Source organism: Panthera pardus, unplaced genomic scaffold (genome assembly GCF_024362965.1).
Source record: "Panthera pardus isolate Hobbes unplaced genomic scaffold, ASM2436296v1 HiC_scaffold_8, whole genome shotgun sequence".
NCBI classification, from domain to species: domain Eukaryota; kingdom Metazoa; phylum Chordata; class Mammalia; order Carnivora; family Felidae; genus Panthera; species Panthera pardus.
In genome coordinates this window covers 100,729,003-100,755,007 of record NW_026527013.1, presented here as the reverse complement: position 1 = coordinate 100,755,007, position 26,005 = coordinate 100,729,003, and the positions used below count along the sequence as shown (strand labels likewise).

At 41.1% G+C, this 26,005-nt stretch overlaps 1 protein-coding gene across 1 annotated transcript in view; it reads left to right on the top strand.

The window, feature by feature from the left end:
- Window positions 1-26,005, top strand: part of COL28A1 (collagen type XXVIII alpha 1 chain) — a 174,193-nt gene that overhangs the window by 91,093 nt on the left and 57,095 nt on the right. The window contains exons 24-27 of the mRNA XM_053898079.1: window positions 868-936; window positions 1,113-1,181; window positions 15,392-15,460; window positions 20,071-20,139. Coding sequence (XP_053754054.1) covers window positions 868-936; window positions 1,113-1,181; window positions 15,392-15,460; window positions 20,071-20,139 — 276 coding nt within the window. The remainder of the gene's footprint in view (window positions 1-867; window positions 937-1,112; window positions 1,182-15,391; window positions 15,461-20,070; window positions 20,140-26,005) is intronic.

Genomic DNA, 26,005 nt, shown 5'->3' with positions numbered 1-26,005 from the left:
TACAGTGTAATAGGTTTATATTTACTGAATCTTCTAAGAGTTTTCCTCATTTTTTTCTTCCTCTCTCTCCATTTTACTTGAGCCAGAAATTTCTTTGATTTCCATTCGAAGGAGAGTTACACTTTCCCGAAAATCCTGTCATTCAAAAGGCAGTAATCACACTTTCCTCTATAGAGGAGGCCAGTTGTAGCTACCAAAAGTTTTTGATGCCAAAGGTTATCATGTAAAGCAATATTTAGAACTTCTTCCTCGGTCTTGAGATATGAATCACAACACAAACTCTGTGTCCTGTATGTTTACAACTTGTTTTTTAAAAAAATTAATCCGTATTTAATTTTCATTTTGGCTTATTTATTCCTTGTGTAATTTGGGCACCACTGAAGAGGACAATGGATATAGTATAACAATAGGTAGCACATAGTTATCTTTACATTCAAAATTTTACACTTGAAATATAGCTATGTATTCTTTCCTTCTCTTCTCACACTGTGCTTATTAAAATTTCTCATTTTTATACTTCTCCACAATTTATGATGCAGAAAAGTATAAATTTAAAAATTAACCTATCAACAATTGGCCATTTTTAATTCCTATGAAATGTGTTTCCTATAGAGGACTTTGTAATGGTTCACATATATTCCCTATATTCACTCCACGCTTCCCACCAAATGCAAATGGGTAAGACTTATGAAGAGAGACTTATAACAAGTTGCCGTCTGTGGTAGAATTCCCTTCTAAAATTTTTCAGATCATTCCTTTGCATTATCAAATGCATGTTTGCCATATAGAGTTGGTATTGTGCTTAAGTTTTGCCAGGTGTTTCATAGTTTAGTCTAACATTATGACCTGGTGTTGGAATTTACCCAGGGTGCGCAAGGACCTCGGGGACCAGTGGGTGCTCCAGGACTCAAAGGTGATGGCTATCCTGGTGTGGCTGTAAGTGTGGACATCGCTGTTATTTCCTTCATTTCCTCTCTCTTCCCTCCTTCCTTCCTTCCATCCTCCCCCCCCCCCTTCCTTCTTTCCTTCCTCCCTACCTTCCTTCCTTTCTTCTTTGATGAACACTGCACATGACAAGTACACTCACTCTCTCCTTTATTATGTCATCTCAGGGACCTCGGGGACTACCAGGACCCCCTGGACCAATGGGTTTACGTGGAGTGGGGGACACTGGAGCAAAGGTAAGATTTTAAAGTAAGTAACATAGAAGCTTCTAAAAAAATGTATTTATAGGTAAGTGACTTTGGTAAAGGTGAATTTTTTTTTTTTTTCCAAACATGCTAGAAGACCAGTGGTGTCTAAAGAATGTATAGTTATTTATCTTCACCTATGGACTTTCTGGGGAACTCACACTAATTTGAACATGTAGATTAACTTTGTGGATTATCTCCTGCTTCTCTGGTATCAACTCCCATGTTCCTTTGCTGCTTTGTTTTCTGTATGAAAGTCAGAGTTTGGTCCAGAGCCCTCTTCCCTACTTTAGACATCTCTTCCCTGGGTGTACTCATTCAGTCCCATGGTTTTCACCACTACCCATGTGCTGATGCCTTCTCTCTTCAAAACATATTTTTGATTCCAGCTGTTTTTCTCCTTCTGCTTCACCAGGGCAGACCACCATCATCTCTTACCTGGGCTGTTAATCTCTTCAATGGCCTTGCCTCTTCCATCTTGGCCCTTCTGTTACCTAGCAGGCAGAGTGGTATTTTAAAACCATGAACCAGGGGTGCCTAGGTGGTGCAGTTGGTTAAACATCTGACTTGGGCTCAGGACATGATCTCTCATTTCCTGAGTTCGAGCCCTGCATTGGGTTCACTGCTGTCAGCACAGAGCCCGCTTCAGATCCTCTGTCTCCCTCTCTCTCTGCCCCTCCCCAACTCACACTCTCTCTAAAATAAATAAAAACATTTTTAAAAAGTCATTAAAACCACGAAACAGATCATATTCCTTTCCTTCTCAAAAAACACTCTGATGGCTTGTCTCTGCACTTAAAACAAGCTCTTCCTGCTTTCTGTGGCCTGTGAGGCCCTTCATGACCTGATGGTAGCTTCTGCCTCCTTCTTTGTTGCCTTCCGCCAGCCACACTGGTCTGCCCTATTTCAGCTCATTCCTGCTTCTAGGTCCTGGCTCTGTCAAGATGGCTCATTTTCTCTCTCTCTTTCTCTTTTTTAAATTTCTTGATTTATTTATCTATCTATTGAGAGAGAGAAAGAAAGAAAGAGAGAGAGCAGGGAAAAGGCAGAGAGAGAAGGAGAAGGAGAATCTTAGGCAGTCTCCACACCCAGTGCACAGCCTGACACAGGGCTCGATCTCACAACCATGAGATTATGACCTGAGCTGAAATCAAGTGTCAGAAGCTTAACTGACTGAGCCACCCGGGCACCCCAAGATGGCTTATTCTTAAGGCCTCCACTCAAGTCTCACTTCACCTGGTCTTGACCACCTAAACAAAGAACAATCCTGTCTCCCCTTCCCCATCACTATCACATCCCCTTGAATATTTCCTCCATAGCATTTATCACCGTTCGAAGCCATCTTGTTCATTTACTGTTCTGTGTATCCCACGGAAGTGTAAGTTTCCCTGAAGGCAGGTTGTTTGTCTCATTCCCTGCCAAATTACTGGCACAGAAAGTAGGTGTGCCACACACAAGGAGCATTATAACATGTAATGAACTGCAGGGGTGCCTGGGTGGCTCAGTCGGTCAAGCTCAAGCGTCTGACTTCAGCTCAGGTCATGATCTCACGGTTCATGAGTTCGAGCCCTGCATCGGGCTCTGTGCTGACAGCTCAAAGCCTAGAGCCTGCTTCAGATTCTGTGTGTCTCTCTCTCTTCCCCTCCCCACTCATATTCTGTCTCTCTCTCTCTTTCTCAAAAACAAACATTAAAAAACAAAACAAAAAACATGTAATGAACTGAAAATGAATGAAGGATATTACTCTAAAGAAAAAAATATTTCCTTGGAAGCATATCTACTTAGCTTTTCAAATGCTTCCAGGTCATTAGTGAGAGAAGTTGTAATTGCTCCATGTCAGCTTCTCATTTTGAGTTTTTGGTCTCTGCCGTCGAACTTGGGAGTGACAACACCTACTGATGCTTCTGTGCAGTGAGGCAGATGCCCTTTTGCCTTCTCCAAAGATGATTGGAGACCCATGGCACTAAATATTGTCTCTAAAGGACAGCTTGGCTCCCCCCTTTCTATGTTAGGGTAACCATGAGAGTCCAGGAAGAGACTGCATCTGAAGGTACTATGTAAACGTGCAGCTGAGCACAGCTGAGATACTTTGATCAAGGTTCTGGCTTGGTCTGACTCAGAACTGAATCCAATCCTCTAACACCCCTTGACAGTGTCAATAACCATACTAAATTTGGGGATTGAAGTATTCTTCGTTTCCTTAACGCATGGTAATCTGTCAAATGTTAAAATTTAAAAATAGAATGACATTTCAATACATAAATCTTGTTATTTTCTGCTCTGAGTGAAGCACTGGTAAGAGCTTTTGTTATTACATAAATATTCCTTCAGTTAGGAAAGTAGAAACTTATTTAAAATATGGCATGAAATAAAATATATTAAATATCTACTGGAATGCATTTGTATTCTAGTGGAAACATGATCATTTACATTTCCACTGAGCACATTATTATATTTTATGTAAGTATACATCATATTATATTAAATTATACTATTATGCTACTGCTTTATATTTAGCAATGATAATAAAGACAGGCACTTATACACATAGAACATTTTAAAATCTGTTTCTTGTGAATATTCTACTGTGTCAGTTTATTTAACATACAGGCTAAAAGATTTACTAAATGATTTTGGGGCACCTGGTTGACTCAGTCAGTTAAATGTCTGACTTTGACTCAGGTCATGAGCTCACAGTTTGAGAGTTTGAGCCCCACATTGGGCTCTGTGCTGACAGCTCAGAACCTGGAGACTGTTTCAGATTCTATGTCTCTCTGTCTCTCAAAAATAATAAAATAAACATTAAAGTAAATTTTAAAAAAGATTTACAAAATGATTTCATATACTACTGTTTTTCTCTAAAAGTCCCTTGTATTTGCTATCATAACATTTTAGGGGGGAAATAAAGAAAAAGGGTATTTCTTCAAGATTTTATCCTATTTTGCTTCTTTTTAAAAAAGTTTTTATTTATTTACTTTTAGAGAAAGAGAGAGAGAGAGAGAGAGAGAGAGAGAGAGCAGCAAGGGCAGAAAGAGAGGGGGGGAGAGAGAGAGAATCCCAAGCAGGCTCTGCACTGTCAGCCCAGAGCCCAATGTGGGGCTCGAACTCACAAACCATGAGATTACAACCTGAGCAGAAACCACGAGTCAGACACTCAACTGACTGAGCCACCCAGGCACCCCATGCCTATTTTACTTTTTGAAACAACCAACATGTTGCCCGAGATGTGTCTTAAGTGACACTCATTATCTCTGTTAGCTCGCACAGGAGGCTGAGTGGAGGCAGAAGCTGAGAGCTAATTCCCAGCTGAGACAAGGAAAGAATATTTGCAGGACCTGCCTCTGTTTCCCTGTCCCCCACCACCCTCTAGGCTGCCTTTTTTCCTCTCTTTGACCTCTTCCTGGGGATACTAGGAAGATGTGTTATCCTGGAAATTTCTGTCCCTAGAAGCAGATGTTAGGAGTATGAGCTGGTCTTGGAATGAAAGAACATGGATCATAAACTTGAAAATAAAGGAAATTCTAAAAGCAAACACCAACTTTCAAATAATTTTCAATATCACCTCTCATCTTTGTAGAGGCCATAAAGTCTCTATACAGCCTCTTCCTCTGAAGAAAAGTTTTGGAAACACACACACACACACACACACACAAAGAAAAATGTTTGGAAAAGTTTAATTTCACCTAATTTTGTCCTTCTGATTTGGTAAAGTGGGGATGAGAGCCTTAAAATACCTAAAGGTGTCAATGGTAGCAAAAGCACTGGTCTCAAATGTGTACAAAATTCCTTGCCTTTCTTTCTGACTTAAAATAACAGAGAAATTGTAATTATGTGGGAGTGTGTGTACGTGTATGTAATTGTATAGACATATATATCTGATATGTTTTTCATTTAAACTCTGTGTAGTCACCTTAAAATATTGGCCTTAGCGCATTAACTTACAAAACAAATGTGTTTTGAAATGAGGAAACCATTAAGGTTGACAATTTATGGTAGGTTTTTGTGATATTTAGTTAAGGGCACATGTGTTTAGCATATGACACAGACATTAGAATCAAAGCTCCTATGTTTCAAAACATATCAAAAGCAGTCCCTGACATCTTGCACCCTTGTGGTGCTCTCTGGCTTTTTTCCAAGTGGAAGAATTCCATATGACATCAGTGGGTATAGTGCTTCTATATACAATGACCTTGAATTGCATCCAAATTTTGACAAGTGCTTCTGAAAGATTTCTACAATTCTTGTAGAAACTACACTTCCAAGCGGATGGTAGATACAGTTTTAAAACCTACTTTTGAAACACGCCAGGAAGAACTGACAATTTGGTTTCTTGGTAAGCGGGACATGCTCATCTAACACCCAGTTCCCTGGAAACTGACTTGTTTGTTGATGGGGAAGGCCAGCTCCACGGTCTTATTTAATGCTGCCTGGACCCCTATAGATGAGAAGGACCCTTTGTGATTTGGGGACAATCATTATGCGAATCTCTTCTCCCTTTGAGAAACCCAGATAACTCTTTGACCCTGTATTTTCATCTGCAAAGGCTATGAGGTGCATGTCACCCAGAGGCTTATCCACTGACATCTCTGAGGGTAAGAGTTTATTCTTGGCCTCTTAGAAGAGAAATACAAGGAGTGGCTCTCCTGAGCTCTGTAAGGGCAAGTGCATTCTGCCATGCACCTGTCTTGGCCCTTTCAGCCCCTTTCAGTGTGCTAGCTCATCAGAGAGGAAGTCAAGCCTTCCCTAAGGCTCTGGAGCAGGTGAGCTTGGGCCAGTCCTTGCACAGAGGAAATCTAACCTGCCTTTTAGGGTGTTCAAGGGACCTCTTAATCATCAAGTGGTTGGAATAAAATCTGTGGGCAGAGAACACATGTTGGGTTGCTGTTGCTATTATTACCGTATACCATATAAATATATATTATATACTACTTAAGTATTTCCAGAATATCATGGCATTTTAAGCTATTCCCTTATTTTATAGGTGAGGAAATCAAGAACAGGAAAGGTTGAACAACTTGCCCCTTTACAACACAAACAGTTTTGATACTATGTTGTGTTCATGTGTAAGGGAGAGACTATGGATATGGATGAATAAACGAAATCAGAGCAGAGAGAATGACTCACCCTGACCTACAGATGCTTAATCTTCAAAGCTGTCTATCTTCCAGTTATCTCGGCACCATTTAGTGTATAGTTGGATTGTCTTTCCATCCTAGCTTTTCCATCACCAAAACTTAAATCACGTAAATATTAAAGGGACGCATAAACTCAAACCCAAAAGAGTTAAACATTTTTCCAAAGATTTAAATGTTTGAATATTGTAAATACATGCTTTATTTGACAAAAGTGGCCCAGAGTCATAAATTAAAACGCAAGTCTCTGTGAAATTCCACCGAGTATCATTATTCTAAAAATGTTCCCAGCATTTGAATTGTCCCTCTGTTCTCTGCAATGGCTCACATATGTGCACACCACCAACAAGCAGTGGCAGAACAGAGGAGCGATTCACACAGAGATGCATTAGGAATTTGCAGATTCTCTTGGTGGGTATGGACTGGACAAGAAACTCCAGCTTGAACAGTCTCTGATAAGGAGGGCTGGCCTTGGATGCAGGCTTAATGACAGTGAAATTAAGGGTCTGTAACTCCAAGTTGGAGCTAAAGAAACCCACTTCCCATAATATGACTGCAAAATTGTGACAGGCAGGGCAATCGGCTCAAAAACAGGACTAATTAGAGCCAGAGCCATAGCAAGTTGAAATGCCAAGCAATCCGACCTTTAGATTTCAAAAGAGGTCACATTCAAGACCAGGAAAACTTGGCGAGGTGACCTTTCCAGGTTATCCCCCAATTCAGTTCCATGCATGTTCTTCAAAATCAGAACTGCATTCCGGCCTGTCTTGTGACCTGCAGAGTTGCTTTCGTCTCTCCTTGCTGTTTTCCTGGCTCTGCATGGCTCTCCCCAGCAGCACATACATCCTTCCCTTCCGCCTTGGAGACACACACTAAATCCTCTTAACATAAGCCAACCAACTCACCATCAACACATTTCTATTTTCAATCATGCAGACTAGAGGAGTGCGCCCCCAGTGGGAAGTTATATTGAATATCAGTGCAAGACAGCCTTCTCTTCTGTCTGTCATTAGGGACAATATCAGTATTTTTATTTTCAAGGTTTCTAATTCAGCTAAATGAGAAAGACTCTCTCTCCAATGAGATTCTTGGCATAGGGGAATCATTTGTTCATCTCTGATGAGTTGATTTTGAGAAAAGAAAGATCCTCCCTGGATCCTAAAGCAAATTTTTAAATTATCACGGACTTTGAAAAACTGCTCCTTTGGGGTGAATATTAAAGTTCTAGGAGAGAAATTACCTGGAATAATTGAAATTAGCTTAAATATTTTGAAATTTAAAGCTAGGAAAGTATGATAAAGGAAATGTTACCATGATTTGTGTTCTTGTTTCCCAGCACCTTCTTTTTTTTTTTAATTTTTAATGTTTATTTATATTTGAGAGAGAGAAAGAACCAGAAGGGGAGGGGCAGAGAGAGAGATGGAGACAGAATCTGAAGCAGGCTCCAGGCTCTGAGCTGTCAGCACAGAGCCCAATGCGGGACTCAAACTCACAAGCAGTGAGATCATGACCTGAGCTGAAGGTTGACGCCCAACTGACTGAGCTACCCAGGTGCCCCTCCAGCACCTTCTTAATTATTTTCACATCTCCCTGATAATTGTGCTAGTAATCGTTGCTGTCTCCCTTCTCACATTAAAGGGTGTCAGTGAGAAGTGACTGAGTATTATGACAACGGCCAGTCAATAACCAATACTCATTATCAGTATCAGGCTGCGTATTCATAAACTTAGAATAAGACCTCTAAAATTTCCATTGACATCCTGGCAACCACAAGGGAGGTATTGCAGTCACTAAACCAGTACCTATGCTCACTAGATAATCCGTTCCAGAGTGGTGCTTGTGTTTGTGGTAGCTGGTGCCTTAGTAGGTATATCTTAATTTTATTTAAAAACCAGAAAGGAAAAAACATTAAGCAGTTGCTAATCATCGCTTTGACTTATGCCTTAATTTTTTAAAGTTTATTTATTTTTTGAGAGAGAGAGAAAGAGAGAGAGCGAGCAGGGGAGGGGCAGAGAGAGAGAATGCCAAGCAGGCTCCACGCTGTCAGTGCAGAGCCTAATTCAAGGCTCGATCTCATGAACCAAACCATGAGATCATGACCTGAGCCAAAATTGAATCAGACGCTCAACCAACTGAGCCACTCAGGTGCTCCAGACTTGTGACTTATTTTAAAACTCAATCATTTCCTGGTTTCATCATTTAGGAGAATCTTGAGTACTGTTCCTTAGAAAATTTTTAAGAAGTGAATTCTTTTCATAGGGAATTCAGTTTGCTTTTCATTGTGCCCAAGTAGAAAAGCATGAAATCCTTTTTAGAACAACTGTAACCTGCTTCCACCATCCTCTCGAAGAGTGACAGGGACCCAAGTGGCACAGCCAGGAGAGAGGCAGTGAGTGATTAAAGCCTTGTCTAAATGTGGGTGAGGGAGGGGGGGCAGTCTAACTGGGCTCCTTTGTCTCTAAGAGCACTGTCTTCTCAAATATTTTATTTAAATCTTATAAAATATAGAAGGTATAATAGATTGTTTCCTTTTCACTGCTCCACTCAAAACCTCTGTTATCTACTCGCTGTGAGACCTCAGCAAGTCATTTAATTTCCTCAACTATGGTTTAAGAAATTAGTGGAATAATGTCTATAAAACGTTTTAATAAACTGTAACACACTAAAGTAGTAGTCACAGCATGTGCTAATCTGCCAAATCAAGTATATTGCAGTAGGGATACACGGAGGAAATAAGAATTGTATAGGTAGAAGATCTGGAATGAGACTAAGTACAAAATTGGGGTTAAGCCACAAAACCGAGCAACGGCAACGGCGGGGAAATGAAGAGGGAGGCCTTAGGCAGCTGGGTACCTGTACAGGTTGCGTGGGCCTGTCAGGGATCTTGAAATGAGGATGCGTTCTTCCTTCTCCTTGAGAGAGTGTGATTAACTGAGTATAGGAAACGCCTTTCACGGCTACAGAGCCATGTCTTTGCATTTAATGGTGGTTGGAAGAAAGTCTATGGAGACATTAGCTAGCGTTTTGCATCTAGCTCCAGCCACCGCCAAGATGAGAGATGGGCTCTGGAGTTAGGCCTGGGTTTGAATTGCTGCTGGCCATGTGGTTTTGGGGAAATCGTGTATTCTTATCTGAAAGTCTCAGCTTCCTTAATCTATAAAATGAAGTAAGTTGATGTTGATAGGATCAGATAATGAAGAGTACTTGCCACCTAATAAATTTAATAAATGCCAATTGTTATTCATTTTATTATTAATTATGATAATTTTAATGTTAACCAGAGCAAAGAGAAATGAGAAAAAGAATGAATGCGATAATGTGTTTGGTTCCTTTTTCTTTCTTTTAAAAAGTGAAAGTTGTGATATTAATCAATGAATGATTTTCAACCATTCTACAAGGTTATGGTCCAGGTAAAACCTTCACTGAATCATTGTTAAATTACATATACAAATACTGCAGGTAGTTAGTTCTAAACTTGGCCATTTCCTGTGAAAATGGCAAGAGTATCTTGAGTCTAGAATTCTCTTTGTGGGCCAAGGGGAAGCTCTGGGCAATCTAAACAGTTTTGATTTGTTCTGTTTTGTTTTTTCTTTTGTTTTGTTTTGTTGAGGAAGGGTAGGGATAGGGCTTAGGCTATGTGGTCTTATGAAATTGATGGATATAGTTAAAAATGGCAACTCCAGAATTTGCCTGTTTATTATCTCCTAGTGCAAGGGCTCCCTCTGCAGGTTCTAATAACTCTCAGATCCTGCATGTCCAGCTGTGCGAGTCCCTGTTGTTGTAATTCCTTTTATTTGTGATTGTCACACCATCCACTGACAATAAAACTGCATGTCTGAAAATGTCATGTCTGAAAGTGGTACTTCTTAGGTACCACTCTTGCTGCATTGTGGCAGATGGGGTGCTATCAAATGGTGAAGTCCGTCTTGACCATGGTCTTCTTGTATGCATTCACCCACTGTTGTGGCCTCATATGGACACATGGCCCAAGGAGCAAAAGACATAATACATTTTCAAGACCCCACCATAGTAGAGAGACTCTGTCTCTGTGGATTCACATAATTCATTAAGTGCCTGATATTCCCACCTCTTGAAAAGTATGCTACAGAAACACCAAGGAACAACCCTACCTAATACCATGTTACAGACCAACTCTAACATCTGCAGAATATGTTAAGACTTGGTTTGAAGACTGTCTATATATCAGATGCATATCTCAGATTATATTTACCTAGGTCAAAAGGTTACAAAAGATTATTTTGATAGGTAAAACATAGCTATATGTCAATAGTTATATGAGTAAAGATGGACAGCTTTTTTGAGGGAAACACTGAAGCACCACAGGTGACATGGGAATCACACCTTCAGAGTTCACTGGCCAAGGTTCAAGGGTAGAAAGAGCAGCAAGGTGCCCACAAGGTTGGCACTCAGCCTGCAGGCACTCCTACATGATGAGAGTTAGGGAGAGCTGAGTAAGAGAGAGAATGAGTAGCAATAATAAACGTGGACAAAGCTGGCCTAAAGTACTGTTTTTCCCCTTGCTTTCACATCTGGGCTCTGTGTGCGTGCGTGCGTGTGTGTGTGTGTGTGTGTGTGTGTGTGTGACAGAGAGAGAGAGAAAGAGAGAGAGAAAGAGAGAGAGAGACTAATACTAAATGAGAAGGAAGTTTTAACTAAAACCATCTCACACACGCACACACGCACACACACAAAATACCACGAATTAAATTGTAGAGTATTGAATTCTTTCTTAAAAGAAATATTTACTCAGTTAAAAAAAATCTCCTACCTTGCCTCCATATACTTAATTTTTAAAAGTCATATAACATTTGGGACATGCCAAGAATGCATCAAAGACATGTACGTTCTAATGATACTGAATCTACTTGTGTGCTTTTACCCTTTGCCATATTTTTGTCTTTAAAATCTTGTATTCTTCTTCTCATTAAAGGTGAACATCACAGTAACCTTTCCTCCCCTTCACTGGTGAGATTGTTATCAGATATTGTTCATGGATTTTAAAAATACTATTAAAAACATTTTATTCTGAAAATTATCAAGCACATATAGAAGTAGAAAGGCTAGTAAAATGAACTCCCATTTGCCTGTTGCACTTCCACAACTATCAGTATGTGGCCAATCTTCTATTATCTTCTTCCCCCTCTCCTGCTGCCTTACTTTGAAGCCTATCCCACACATCTCTCATATAAAGGTTTAGTATGTGTATCTCAAATTAAAAGCTGTTTTTAAAAACATAACTGTAGGGGTGCCTGGGTAGCTCAGTCGGTTGAGCATCCGACTTTGACTCAGGTCATGATCTCGTGGTTTGTGAGTTCAGGCTCTGTGCTGACAGCTTGGAGCCTGGAGCCTGCTTCAGATTCTGTGTCTCCATCTCGCTCTCTGCCCCTCCCACACTCATGTTCTGTCTCTCTCTCTCTCTCCCTCTCTCTCTCTCTCAAAAATAAACATTAAAAAAATTTAAAAACATATCTGTAGTACCATTAACAAACCTTAAACAATAATTTCTTAGTATCACCAAATATCCAGTGTTCAAATTTACCAGCTTGAGGGGCGCCTGGGTGGCTCAGTTGGTTAGGCGGCCGACTTCGGCTCAGGTCATGATCTCATGGTCCGTGAGTTCGAGCCCCGCGTCGGGCTTTGTGCTGACAGCTCAGAGCCTGGAGCTTGTTTCAGATTCTGTGCCTCCCTCTCTCTGACCCTCCCCTGTTCATGCTCTGTCTCTCTCTGTCTCAAAAATAAATAAACGTTAAAAAAAAATTAAAAAAAAAATTTACCAGCTTGTCTTACAAATTTGTTGCAGTTGGTTTGTTTGAATTGGGATCCAAATGATGTCCACACATTGCATTTGATTGAGATGCTTCTTAAGTCTATTTTAATCAAAGGTTAGTCATCCTTTGTTTTTTCCTTGGGCTTTCTGTGTAGATGAGTTCTGTGTCCTTGGGGGTCTCATCCTCGTTATTATTTTTTTTAATGTTTATTTTTGAGAGAGAGAGAGCACATGCATGAGAGCGAGCTGGGGAGGAGCAGAGAGAGAGGGAGTTACAGAATCTGAAGCAGGCTCCAGGCTTCGAGCTGTCCGCACAGAGCTGGATGCGGGCTTGAACTCACTGACCGCGAGATCATGACCTGAGCAGAAGTCAGATGCTTAACAGACTGAACCACCCCACGCTATTCTTATGGTGTTACATGTTTCTACATCCTCTGGTTGTACAGAAACATCCTCTGGTTTCTGCATCCTCAGATTTAGAGACTTCCTCATATACAGGTTCTGTTTTTCTTAGCAGAATTCTTTCCAGGTGGGGCTGTGTACTCCCCATCGCATAGCAGGTTGCAGCCATATGCTTTCCAACCTCACTGGGGAAGGGGAGAGGTGAATAGAAACACAAGAGAGGGAGCCATTGTATCTGGGGTGGAGTTGACAGTAACCAGGCAAAGAAGACAATTATTTTTGATAAAATGTTGAATGATTTTGGGTAAAATCTATTGAAGTATGTTTACCTGGGTTCTGTTTTGCTGGAGGGTATCAAAATGCAGCGAGTGTGAGTCAGGTATAGCTGGAGACCCTCCCCCAGCGAACTTACATATACTGCCTCTAAAGGCACATCAGAGATACTTAGGAAAGGAGAGACAGCAGAAATGTATGTGATATAGGACATGCTCATGTACTCTACTTGGAGCTTTTGATGACAGGAGAGATCATTTAAGCTGGGAGAATCTGGGGGTCATTAAGACCCAAAAGTTGGGAGGCGGAAGGAGAGAGGTGTTAGAGAATTAGTACCTGTGACCACAAAAGCAGCTAAGAACTAAGTGGAAGAGATGCTAACAGGAGACCCACATCATAAAAGTGGTCTGCAAGCACAAGGAAAATAGGTAATTATGAAAATAGAGATTGAAAGAATTAAGTCAGTAATAAAATAAAGCTTAAATGCTTTCTAATTCTTTTAAGGCCTTGTTTTCTCTAGAAGTACTTTAGGATTTATACATAGAGAGTAAAGTTAAATAAGGATGGGCTATTTTGCTAGATAAACAATGTCATCATTTCTTATAATCCATGATCTTTGCACTGTTGAAATCTATAAGGTATTTAGCTCCTAACAGAACATGGATGAAAGCAGACCTGGGACAAGAGCTTGGGAGATTTACCTTCAAAGCCTGGCTTTGGTTTCTGTCCTTTTTTCTTTATAATTTTCACTGAGGCATATCTTATATATCACAGAACTCACCCATTCCAAGTGTATTTTTCAATGATTTTTAAAGTACATTTAGCGAGTTGTATGGCCTCACCATAAATCAGTTTTAGAACACTTTCTTCCTCTCAATAAAATCCCTTATGCCCATTTACAGTTAATCCTGTCCTAGTTCCTATTCTTGGTCCCAGGCAATTATGGATTTGCTTTCTATCTCTATAGATTCGCCTTCTCTGGACATTTCATACAAATGGAATCAAGCAATGTGTGGTCTCATATATCTGGCTTTTTTATTGAGATTAATGCTTTTGAGGCTCATCCCTGTTGTAGCATACAGCCGTAGTCCATTCCTTTTTACTGTGGAATATACCACGCTTTGTCTATCCATTTATCAGTTGATGAGCATTTAGAGGGTTTCTAGTTTGTAGCTATTATGAACGATTCTGCTAAAAGCATTCATATGTAAGTCTTTGTGTGGACATATGTTTTCATTTCCCTTAGGTGCAGGAGTAAAATTACTAGATCGTATGGTAAATTGATGTTGAACTTTTTAAGAAACTACCAAACTTTTCCTAAGTGGCTGAAGCAGCAACTGAGGGTTCCTCCTTCTCCTCCTAGTCCTACTTCTCAATAGCTGTGCAGCTTTGGGCTAACTTTAGTTTCCTCTTTAATAAAAGCTGCAATGAGGAGCACCTGGGTGGCTCGGTCGGTTAAGCATCCGTCTTCAGCTCAGGTCATGATCTCACAGTTTGTGGGTTTGAGTCCCGCATTGGGCTCTGTGCTGACGGCTCAGAGCCTGGAGCCTGCTTCGGATTCTGTGTCTCCTTCTGTCTCTGTCCCTTCCCTATTCACACTCTGTCTCTCTCTCAAAAATAAATAAACATTTAAAAAATGTTTAAAGATAAAAGCTGCAATAAGGAGTTAATATTTCCCAAGTGCCTACTCAGCTAGATGTTGTGATAGACACACTCACATTCTTTGTCTCACTTCTCTGTCTCCCCATGAAATGTAAGTATGACTTTCTGTGTATCTGATGAATTTACTGAGGTTCAGAGAAGTTAGGTAAGTTAGTCATTACTGTGATACAGAGTTGTCGCGAGTACTAAATTACATCACTTAGCATATGTGAACGTGCACAGCACAGTGCTGGGTACATAGAAGGTGGTTGATGAAGAGATTTTCATTTCTCTGCTTCTTCCTATCATTCACATCTCACATGGGTCTAGGCATAGGGCCAGACCTACCCCAATCAAGCCCTACCTTTTCTCTGGGCTAGTTGCCTGTTCTAAAACACTTCCAGGACTCTGAAAACACTTTATAGGAATTTTCCTGGAGCCTCAACTGCTCTTGGGGCAGAAGTATCACAAAGTTCATCCGTAACCCCAAGTAGCATAATCTTTGTTATATGAAAGAACAGGAGGGACTAGTTCGGGTTGGAGCTCTACTTTTCAATGGTTTCTTTTTATTCTCATCTCGTCTTTCTTTCTCCACTCACAATGGTGGCACTTCCAATTCCAGAGAAGGGAGCTCTGAAAAAAAGTACCTAGTAATGTTGTCACAAGTTAACTGACTTGATTGCTTTGAAGTGTACCCATATCAGTTGGCTGGAAGATTGCATAAATGGCAATAAGAAGTGAAAACAAAGGGCGATAACATTCCCTTTGTCAAATATAGGGAAGTGAGCTGGTAGAAAAGGCCCCAATTAATATCTCAAATTCAAGGGTTTGGGTTTTAAAATATATTTTCTTATACGAAAGTTCATATGGAATATTGTTAATATGAAATTATGACATTTTATATAAAATATACCACATAAAGCTTCACTTTAATCAGTGACTTGTCATTCATTGTGTCTTTTCAGGGAGAGCCTGGTGTCAGAGGCCCCCCAGGTCCCTCTGGGCCTCGGGGCATAGGAACCCAGGGGCCAAAGGTGAGTCAAATTCTGTGCTCTGTGTGAAGGTCAGGTACCAAGTGAACATTAACTTCATAGCAAATGTTTATTTTAGTGTTGACTTATTTTTTCTTGATTGCTGATGAAAAGTCTCACTTTCTCATATTATGTGAGCTTTCAGTAAAATAGATCATAAGTCCATAAAGCCATTTATTTCCCCCAAAGAAATTAGGAAATGGTTGCAAAATGCTCAAAATATTTCCAGGTTTCTTAAAGGCTGTGCTCTCCTTAAGAAGCATATCTTCACTTTGGTCGGAGGCGCCTCTGCTGGCCTTTTAACAGAACACCTGCTAATGTATCTATTGTGACATATGTGCGTAGTCCACTTTGTCAGGGCCTCAGTGCAAGGGTCCAGATTTATTGCCCCCATAGAACATGAAAGAAACTGCCTCTGGATCCCTTTGCTCTGTTTTCTATTCCTCTTTCTTTTTCCATGCCCATTTTGGTGATTATTCATCTTTCATTCTCTTAATCAAGTGTTTTTCAATGAGGGAGTTCTTGCCTTCCTGGTCTGCCCCCAGGAGACATTTGGCAATGTCTGGAATCATTTTTGGGTGTCACAACCAGGGAAGGGGTGCTACTGGCAGGTAGTAGCTGGGGGCCCAGGATGCTGCTAAACATCATACTGTACACAAGATAGCACCCATCACAAAGAATTAGGCAGCTCAAAATGGCAAGAGTTCAGAGGCTCAGAAGCCCTGTTTTAATCATTGATTAAAATGATTTAATGATCATTTTAATGATCATTAATGATCAATTTAATGATCATTAATTGATTTAATGATCAATGATCATTGATTCACATGCCCAACAAAAAATTCTTTGATTTGTTCAAAAACTAAAATAAAGAAGTATCAGGCATGTTCATAGGGAAAACAGGCGTTGGGGAGCCTCCCATTACACATGCAAATTTCAAACATGTATATTCATGACCAAGATGCACAGAAATGAATGAGAGCCCCATTATCAGAGAGCAAAGGGAAAAGGCTCTATGAGTCAAAGATTTTTCTGAGGATCCCAGAATTACCACGATTCTTAGTTTATCCTTTTTTGTCCATCAACTTCATTCTGGCAGTAGGCGATTTCTTAACTTTATGGATCACTTGATATGGATGAAGACATTCCCAAGATGTTAGTAGTTGTTATCACTGGGTGGTGGAAAGAGGGGTCCATTTTTCCTTCTTCATTGTTATCTTTATTTCTGTTTTTAGTTTTAGTTTTTGTTTGTTATTTTCTTCACGTGAGCAGGTGTTCCTCTTACGATCAGAAAATAAATAAATAAACAAAGCTTTTGCCTGTAGTGGGAAGAAAAAAAAGACTGACTTGTACCGTAACTTATGTTCATCCAGCCTTGCTCAAAGTTTATTCCATCAAATGTTAATTTGGGAACTTCTGGAATAAGCAAAGTTAAACTAATCTCTCTATTGTGGGACTTTTTAGAGGCTTTAATATATTCATATAGGCATACCTTGGAGACACTGAGGGTTCATTTCCAGACCACCATAATAAAGCAAGTACCACACTAAAGAGAGTCAAATGAATTTTTTGGCTTCCCAGTGCATATAAAACCATTATCTTCTAGTCTGTTAAGGGTGCAATAGCAGTATGTCTAAAAAAGCCCAATGAATATACCTTAATTAAAAATGCTTTATGGCTAAAGATGCTAACCATCCTCTGAGCTTTCAGTGAGTTGTAATCATTTTGCTGGTAGAGGGTCTTACTTCCATGTTAAAGGTCGCTGGCTGACGAAGATGGGGGTTGCTGCAGGTTGTGGTGGTTGTGACAATTTCTTAAAATAAGACAACGATGAAGTTTGCCGCATTGATTGACTTTTCCTTTCACAAACGATTTCTTTGTAACACGCGTTAGATAGCATTTTACCCAGAATAGATCTTCTTCCAAAATTGGAGTTGTCTTCTCAAATGCTGCCACTGCTTTATCAACTAAGTTTATGCAATATTCTAAATTCTTTGTTTTCATTTCAGTAATTCTTCACATTTCCTACAACAAAATGTATTTCCTTTTTTTTTTTAAATGTTTATCTGTTTTGAGAGAGAGAGACAGTGCACAAGCAGGGGAGGTGCAGCAAGAGAGGGAGAGAGAGAATCCCCAAAAGCTCCGCATTGTCAGCTCAGAGCCTGGCTCAGGCCTCACACTCAAGAATCCCGAGACCATGACCTGAGCTGAAGTTAGTCGCTTAACTGACTGAGCTACTCAGGTGCTCCACAAAATGTATTTCTTCTTCTTTTTTTTAATGTTTATTTATTTTTGAGAGAGAGAGAGAAAGAGAGAACACGCATGAGTGGGGGAGGGGCAGAGAGAGATGGAGACACAGAATCTGAAGCAGGCTCCAGGCTCAGAGCCTGATGTGGGCATGAACCCATCCACTGGAAGATCATGACCTGAGCCGAAGTCGGGCTCTTAACTCACTGAGCCACCCAGGCACCCCTGTATTTCTTAAATAAGACTTAAAAGTCAAAATTACTCCCTGATCCATGAGCTGCAGAATGGATGTTGTGTTAGCAGGCATGTACACAACACGACTTTCATTGTCTGTCTCCATCAGTTGCTCTTGGGTGACCACATGCACTGTCAATATTTTGAAAGGGGTCTTTTTTCTTTTTTTTTTTCCTCAGCAGTAAACCTCAACAGTAGGTTTGAAATATTCAGTAAATCGTGTTGCAAACAGTGTCATTCGGGCATTATTGTTCTCCTTATAGAGCATAAGCCAAGTGGATTTAGCATAATTCTTAAGAGCCCTAGGATTTTAAAAATGGTAAATGATAACTGGCTTCAACTTCAGGTCACCAGCTGCATCAGCCCCTAATATTCTTGTGTCTCAGGGAATAGGGATGCCTGAGGAGAGGGAGAGAGACAGGAGAATGTCCCCATTGCTGGAGCAGTCAGAACACATACAATGTTTATAGATTAAGTTCGCTGTCTTATATGGGTGTGGTTCGTGCCCCCCCCCCCCCCGCCCCCTGCACGAATTACGATAGTAACACCAAAGATCACTGATCAGGGGCACCTCAATGGCTCAGTCGGTTAAGCCTCTGATTCTTGATTTCAGCTCAGGTCATGAGTTCATGGTCCTGAGATCTAGCCCTGTGTTGGGCTCTGCACTGTGTGTGGAGCCTGCTTAAGATTTTCTCTCCCTCTCTCTCTCTGCTCCTTGCTTATGCACATGCTCTCTCTCCCTCTCTCTTTGCATCTCATTTATGCACATGCGTGCTCTCTCTCTTAGAAAACAAATAGAATTTCTTAATAAGTGGGAGACAGCACAGATCCTGCTCGGGATTCTCTCTCTGCCCCTCCCTAGCTTGTTCTTCCCCCTGCCCCCCAAGATAAAAAAAAAATCAACTTAAAAAAAAGATCACTGCTCAGAGATCACCATAACAAATATAATAATAATGAAAAAGTTTGAAATATTGTGAGAATTACCAAAACGTGACAGAGACAGGAAGTTAGCAAATGCTATTGCAATAATGGCACGGATAGACTTGCCTGACACAGGGTTGCCACAAACCTTCAATCTGTAAAAGATGCAGTGCCTGGGAAGCACAACAGCGAAGCACGATAAAACAAGGTATGCCTGTATGCACTAGGGATCTCCAAGGAGAGGCACACACCGTGGGATAGAACATTTTCCAATCTCATTTGACCACAGAAGACTTTCCCCAAGAAGCGTGGGGTTAACTTGTGCTGCAGAATGCACACACTGGGCTATGCTACACTTTCTGCTTCATTTGCAGATTTTCTTAAAAGTTCGATACTGTATCACTCAGCAATCAAAAAGAATGAAATCTTGCCATTTGCTGCTACGCGGATGGAACTGGAGGGTGTTATGCTAAGTGAAATCAGTCAGTCAGAGAAAGACAAATATCATATGACTTCACTCATATGAGGGCTTTAAGAGACAAAACAGATGAACATAAAGGAAGGGAAACAAAAATAATATAAAAACAGGGAGGGGGACAAAATAGAAGAGACTCATAAATATGGAGAACAAACTGAGGGTTACGGGAGGGGTTGTGGGAGGGGGGATGGGCTAAATGGGTAAGGGGCATTAAGGAATCTACTCCTGAAATCATTGTTTCACTATATGCTAACTAATATGGGTGTAAATAAAATTAAAAAAAAAAAAGTTTGATACTGATCCACTGAACCTTTCACTGCAAGCCTGGTGAATAGCACTCCATGTTGAAATGAACAACACATTGGAGGCTACACAGAATTATGTGTGAGCAGCCTTCACACCCCTGGTGTTCTAGGGGTTGGTGGTAGGTTCAACCAGAGGAGCCCAAGCAGACAAGGTGACTGGGACAACACTCTTCTTCGGTCAAGCAGCCCTGCCTTGCCTCTTTACTTACATTTGGATTATGTGTAAGATTTCCACAAAGGATTCTGTGGCTTAAAATTTTTGGAAAAACACTGCTTTATAAAAAATACGATCTAGCTTGTGGGGTGCACAGATGCAGGTCCTGATAGGACTGAAGGAAGGAAGGAAGAAGGAAGACAAGAGCAGAGATACATTGTTTCTTCCTAAATCTCCTCATGCTTCTCTTTGGTTTCTCTTTATCTTCCAACAGGGAAATATTGGGCAGAAAGGCCTGCCTGGCCCTCCTGGTCCCCCTGGCTATGGATTACAAGGAATTAAAGTAAGTGGATGTGATTGCATGAGAGTCATCTCTCAATTCACCAGAACGATGAGAAAAGAGGTTATGGATAATATAAAAACATGATTATAATGAAATGAATTTAATATAAGCTTAGCGGGTAAAATTACCTCCAGTACGTTAGAGACACAATCCAGAAGTGTATAAATGGTGTAAGTACATTAGTTTTCATGAACACTAGACATTACATAAATTGCTTGGTGAAATTTTTAACTGTTACAGTAGGTTTGTTGTTCTTGCTGGTCTCTGAGCTGAGTGGAGAATTTATGCCCAGCTGTGTGTTCTGTCTCTCTCTCTCTTACCTTCCTCAACTGTATCTTCCATTCTTAGCCTAAGATTTCCTAGTCTTAGCTCACAGTGGAACTGCCTGGGGAACTTCATGAATAATACTGACAACCTACCCCAGAAGAATGAAATCTGAATCTCTCGGGGTAGTGCTTGAATACTGTGGGCTTAAAAGCCCCCCAGGTGATTCTCCTGAGCATCTGGGGTGAGAACCGTGGCTCTCAGCCCTGAGTCTGTGTTATTGGAATCCACAGCCACCTATATTCTGCTGTATTTCTGTCTCAGCAGCAATAAGCCTATCCAGCAAGGTGCAACTCCCAGGGTGCCCCATGTCTCAGCAGACAAAATTTGGCATCTAATGGTTGCTATGTAATTTCAAACAATTTCCTTTTCTACATCTCCTATGTTGATTTATTATTTTTAATTTTTGTTTTTTACTCATTCACATTGTATTTTCTCCCCAAAAAACTTCTATTGTTTTTACCACAGTTAAACTTTGAGTAATTCATCCCCTGCATAGTTGGTATTGACTCTTAAAAAATTGAAACGTTCAAAATAAACTGTTTCTCAAATAGGATTTCTTGGGCTGCCTGGGTGGCTCAGTCAGTTAAACACCCAACTCCTGGTTTCCACTCAGGTTATGATGCCAGAGTTGTGGGATCGAGCCCTGCATCGGGCTCTGTGCTGAGCGTGGAGCCTGCTTAAGATTCTCTCTCCCTCTCCCTCTGCCCATTCCCTGCTTGTGTGCCCTCTCTCTCTCTCAAAAAAAAAAGGCAACAAAATAAAAACAGAAAACAAATAGAATTTCTTAGCAAGTAGGAGACAGTGGGAGCTTCAAATAATAATTGTGAAATCCAGTGTTGAGAAAATAAACTGCCTACTCCTGTGTAAAGAGTGAGGTTTGTCAGAAGCAAAACTCACTGAATCTGTGTTAAATCTTTCTATCTCTCTCCCAATGTCTGGGGCTTCCATGTCAGGTCTTTTCAGTAACAGTTGCTCGTCTGTGGGGCTGAGTATCCAAGGGAAGGCCTGACAGTTAACATGTTGCTGATATTTTACTAGCACTGGAAGATACAGCAAAAAACTGCTTCCTTGTAAACAACATCGCTCTCATACTTAATCTTAAAATTCTACGGTTAAAAGATAGTAACGCTCTATAGATACCTTTGCATGGGTTTGTTTAAGCAATGAACCCACGTTCGATCACTGGTCTTTCCACCAACAGGAGCTCCATTCACATGTGCTGTTAGTTCCTTATTGCCACCGTGTTAAATCTGGTGCCAGTTTTTCTTTTTTATTATCCAGGAAATACTTCCTTATTCAACAAGGAGTGACCTGGGTTGCACTTAGTGCTCACAAACCCTACTGAGGTGCCCTGCCTTCCTCACCACTTGTCTTTTATTATGCCCTCCACGTTATGCTATGTTCAAAGTCCATCTTGAGTGAATCTCTGATACCGTGAAGCCTATCACGATAGAGAAAGAACCAAAATTAAAACTGTCACATATCCAGGGCTAGCAGAAATGAGATAAACTCTGAGGACTGTGGCCTGATACTACTTGGCAGTGAACCCTGACCAAGGTGGCCTCATAGAACCTCTCTAGACATATTGGATTGCCTGGCATCCTGTTGGCAACAGGGCAAGCCTATTTTACTCAGGACTGCCACCTCATTTTCTTGACCCTGGGTTATACCATCATGGAAAAAAGGGAGGGAACTGGTGTTCCTCCAAGTTATTTTAGGGCTATGTGGTGAGTAAAATATCATTTATGTTCATTTGTTGACCCATTTCCCACCTCTTTCTAAAACCCATTTGAATTAGTAAAACTCACTTCTGCTGGTAAGTCTTTGATGGAAGCCCTTGTCGCTGGTAACATTTAACATTGGGGTATGATCTATGCCCGTCTCTCATACTGTCCCAACCACAGGGAAAATAGGGATTGGGTTACAATCACAGAGGTATTTGCTCCAACACCCACCTAACTTTGTTGCTAAAATATTTTTCTAAGTTTATTTATTTGTTTTGAGAGAGAGAGAGAGAGAGAAAAAGAGAGAGTGAAGGGGTGGGGCAGAGAGAGAGAGAGAGAGAGAGAGAGAGAGAGGGAGGGAGAGAGAGAATCCCAAGCTGGCTATGTGCTATCAGGGCAGAGCCCTACATGGGGTTCAATCTCAGGAACCATGAGATCATGACTTAAGCCGAAATCCCGCATCAGACATTTAACTGACTGAGCCACCCAGAGGACCCTGTTGCCAAAATATTGTGTCTCAGTCAGTCACTCATCAACCAACCAACCAACCAACCAACCAATACTGATTGAACACCATCTGTGTCAGGCAAATAAGTTAAGTGCAATATAAAATGATGACTGAAAAGACAGGAATTTAGTCCTGATAAAGTTTACAGGCTATAAAATAATCACACTCTGAACTCCAGAGAGTATGCAAGGACAGTACATGGAGTAAATTGGGCTTAGAGTAGTGCACAGTAATGAGTTTAGTCTTCACCCTAAGAGTAATTGAAAGTCAGGGAAGGATGACATGATCAGAGAGGTATTAGCAAAGACTCACTCTGTCTACCATCTGTAGACTGGATATGCACGACTATGAGGAATGTGGGCCCTCCCCTTCCCATACCCCTATGTATTCTCCTGATTTTCCATATGAAAGAGTGTGACCTTCTGGTAACCCTCTCTTCCTGCCTTTCCTGAAGCTCTGGGACCATATAGGGCTGTTGCCATGGCAGCCTTGGTCCTGGGAAACATGAAAACCTGATGGGCTCACTCCCCGTGGGCACCCGGGCAGCCTCCTGCAGTTTCTCTGCAGTCCTCACTGTGACTCAGCTGGCTCTGCATTGCAAAGAATCTCTGGCTCCTTCAGGGACTTCATTGCTTTCTCTCAACTACAAATGTCTATTGATTGAATGGGTGAATCTGGGAGCGTGGCTTCCTGGCTTTGGTCTTTCAGGTTCATGGCATAGACCAGGAGTTTATGTTATTCCACCATCTTGTTCCACTGTGAACACTGACTGTTTCCCTAAATATGGACCATATATATGCCGGTAATCCTCCAGATTAAGTCAGGAGGGAGGAGAAATGGGGTGGGGTCTTAAGGGATTCCATGATATGTCAACCATCCAACCTCCTAGAGTCCAGGAGGGATGTAATGAGAGTGTGGGTCAGTTTTCCTCTCTCCATCTTTGTTGAAGTCAGTTCCAGTGTCCTGATCAGCTCTGACATTCCTGTAGTGCTTTTTCTCAGAGAATCAATCGGTATTTATAAAAATAAGATTCCTAGTGGCCCTCCTTGATTTAGGAGTTTCTGAGGTAGATTTGTGGACTGGTATCTACTATAATTCCTGCTGGACATAAACCCTTCACTCATTTAAAAAAAATATGCTTCTATGGCATTAACTTCCATTCTGCATTTAAGCCTGAGCATGACTGATCCAACCCTGGCCGAGGGAACTCTCCCTGCAGTTAGGCTGTGACACAGGAAGGGCTGATATTTAGGCCCAGCCAGTGTGAAAAATAGCCTCAATGACATGCTAGGGGAATCTAGTGAACATTATCTGGCAGAAATCCCAATATCTCCGAAGCTGATAAATAGTGATGACGGAAGTGGTCACATGGTTATAGAGTTAAAGGATTAACCTCTAAGACAACTGGAGCCCAGAAATGGAGGGAAACTCCATCCAAATGATCTCCCCCCTCTACCTATAGTCTGACCTCAAAGCATGATGGGAAGAAAATGAGCTTGAGAGAGAGCTACACAGACCGTGGGCTGAATCTTGCTAGTTGTGTAAGCTTGGATAAATCCTTGAACCTCAGTTTCTTCATCTTTAGAATGGAGATAAGACAGCCTATTTTACAAGGCATTGTGAAGATAAAATTGCACAAAGGGCCCAGGACACAGTACTGAGTACTCAATCAGAGGTTGGCTATGGAGTCAACAGATTTGAATCATGGCTTCCTCAGTCTGGCAACCTGGCCTCAGTTTTCATATCTGAATAATGGAGATAATAATAGTACAATTGCCTAAAATATCATAAAGAAGAGATGGAATTAAATGAGACTGTATGTATAACACATTTAACACAGGACTCGGCACATAGTTATATAGGCAACAAATATTTATAGTTAGTCACATTATTATTCCTTCCCTGCTTCCCTCTCTTTCCACTAGTCCCTTTTCTATTTTCCAGGATGAAGGCTCAGAATTCTGGCATTCAAATGATTTCATGCTCTACAACATAAAATCTTGGTTGTGTGACTTAGTATGGGCCTGGCTCCATTATCCCAAAAGGAATAATGGCTCAAAAACAGTAGAGCTCACATACAGTATGTTTGCTCACATAACAGGCCAAGGTAGGTGTTCCTTTTTGGTGGACAATTTTCTTTCATTTAGAATTTGAGAGAACCTCATCTGCCATTGATGCTTCCTCCACGTGCTGGGCTTCTTTACCACTTATTCCCAGCAGGCAGATAGGGACAGTGTGAAAGAGGCACACTTGCTTCTTCAAAGTCTTGGGCAGGTGTTGACATACATCACCTCTGCCCCCATTCTACGGGCTGGAATTAGTGTCGTGGAAAGGCAGTACAGCTATGTGAGCAGGAAGAAGAACCACAGGTTTGGTGAAGAGCTAGCATTAACGCCACACATAATTTAACCCACCTCTAGTAAGAATGGCAAACTTAAAGTGATTTGTTGTTCTGAAGTATATTGGTGCTTCCAGAAGCAAACACAAGATAAGAGTAGTCTCCATGGCAACTTCCAGAACGGCTAGTTGCTATCCTGATAGTGTGAGACTCTGTTACCTGGGCTTACAAAGACTGAGTTTGGCTTCATCATTCTTTTATCCTAACTTGAAAAGAAAACCTTAGAACCTTGATATCTTCTTACTTATTTCACGCGGCATCAGGAGCACCAGCGGATGATTTAGAAATTTGTCTTGAGAAGATAGGCCGAGTATTAGCCACAGAGCTGGAGGAGGCTTGAGGTTTGGAGGGACCAGGAGAGGAACAGGAAATGCTCATTCCTATCTGTGACAAAGGCAGGGTGAGAGGACAAGAGCCACCTGGAACCTGGCAGCACAGCTGTGGTTCAAAGTCTAGAGAGAGATGACATCAGAGGAGGGAGGCAGACCTGGCATGAAGAGGAAGAGCCAGACAGGAATAAAGAGAAGCCAGCAATTGGGCTCATGTGGGGAATGAGGAGAGGGTCAGTCTCCTAGGGGATTACTCAGGATGCTGATAGCATCTGAGACCAGCATGGGTGTGGTGGTAGGTGAGTCAGCTCAGCTTTCAGGGCCAGCAGGGGAACAGTCAGAAAGAAAATGGCTTTACCCTCCAAAGCCCTCTGATTTAAAAATTCAGGTTAGGACCCAGAGCTTTCTAAGATTCTTCGTTCAATGTTTAGGGTTAATGTCACTTCTTAGGTAGATTTTTGTTTGTTTCACCTGCATTAAAGTAACAGTGGTTCTATAAACTCCAAGAGCCCTTTTAACTGCAAGTATTTTTGCCACCTTCTGGGATCCTTTCACCAGAAAGGCTAAAGCTTCAAAGACT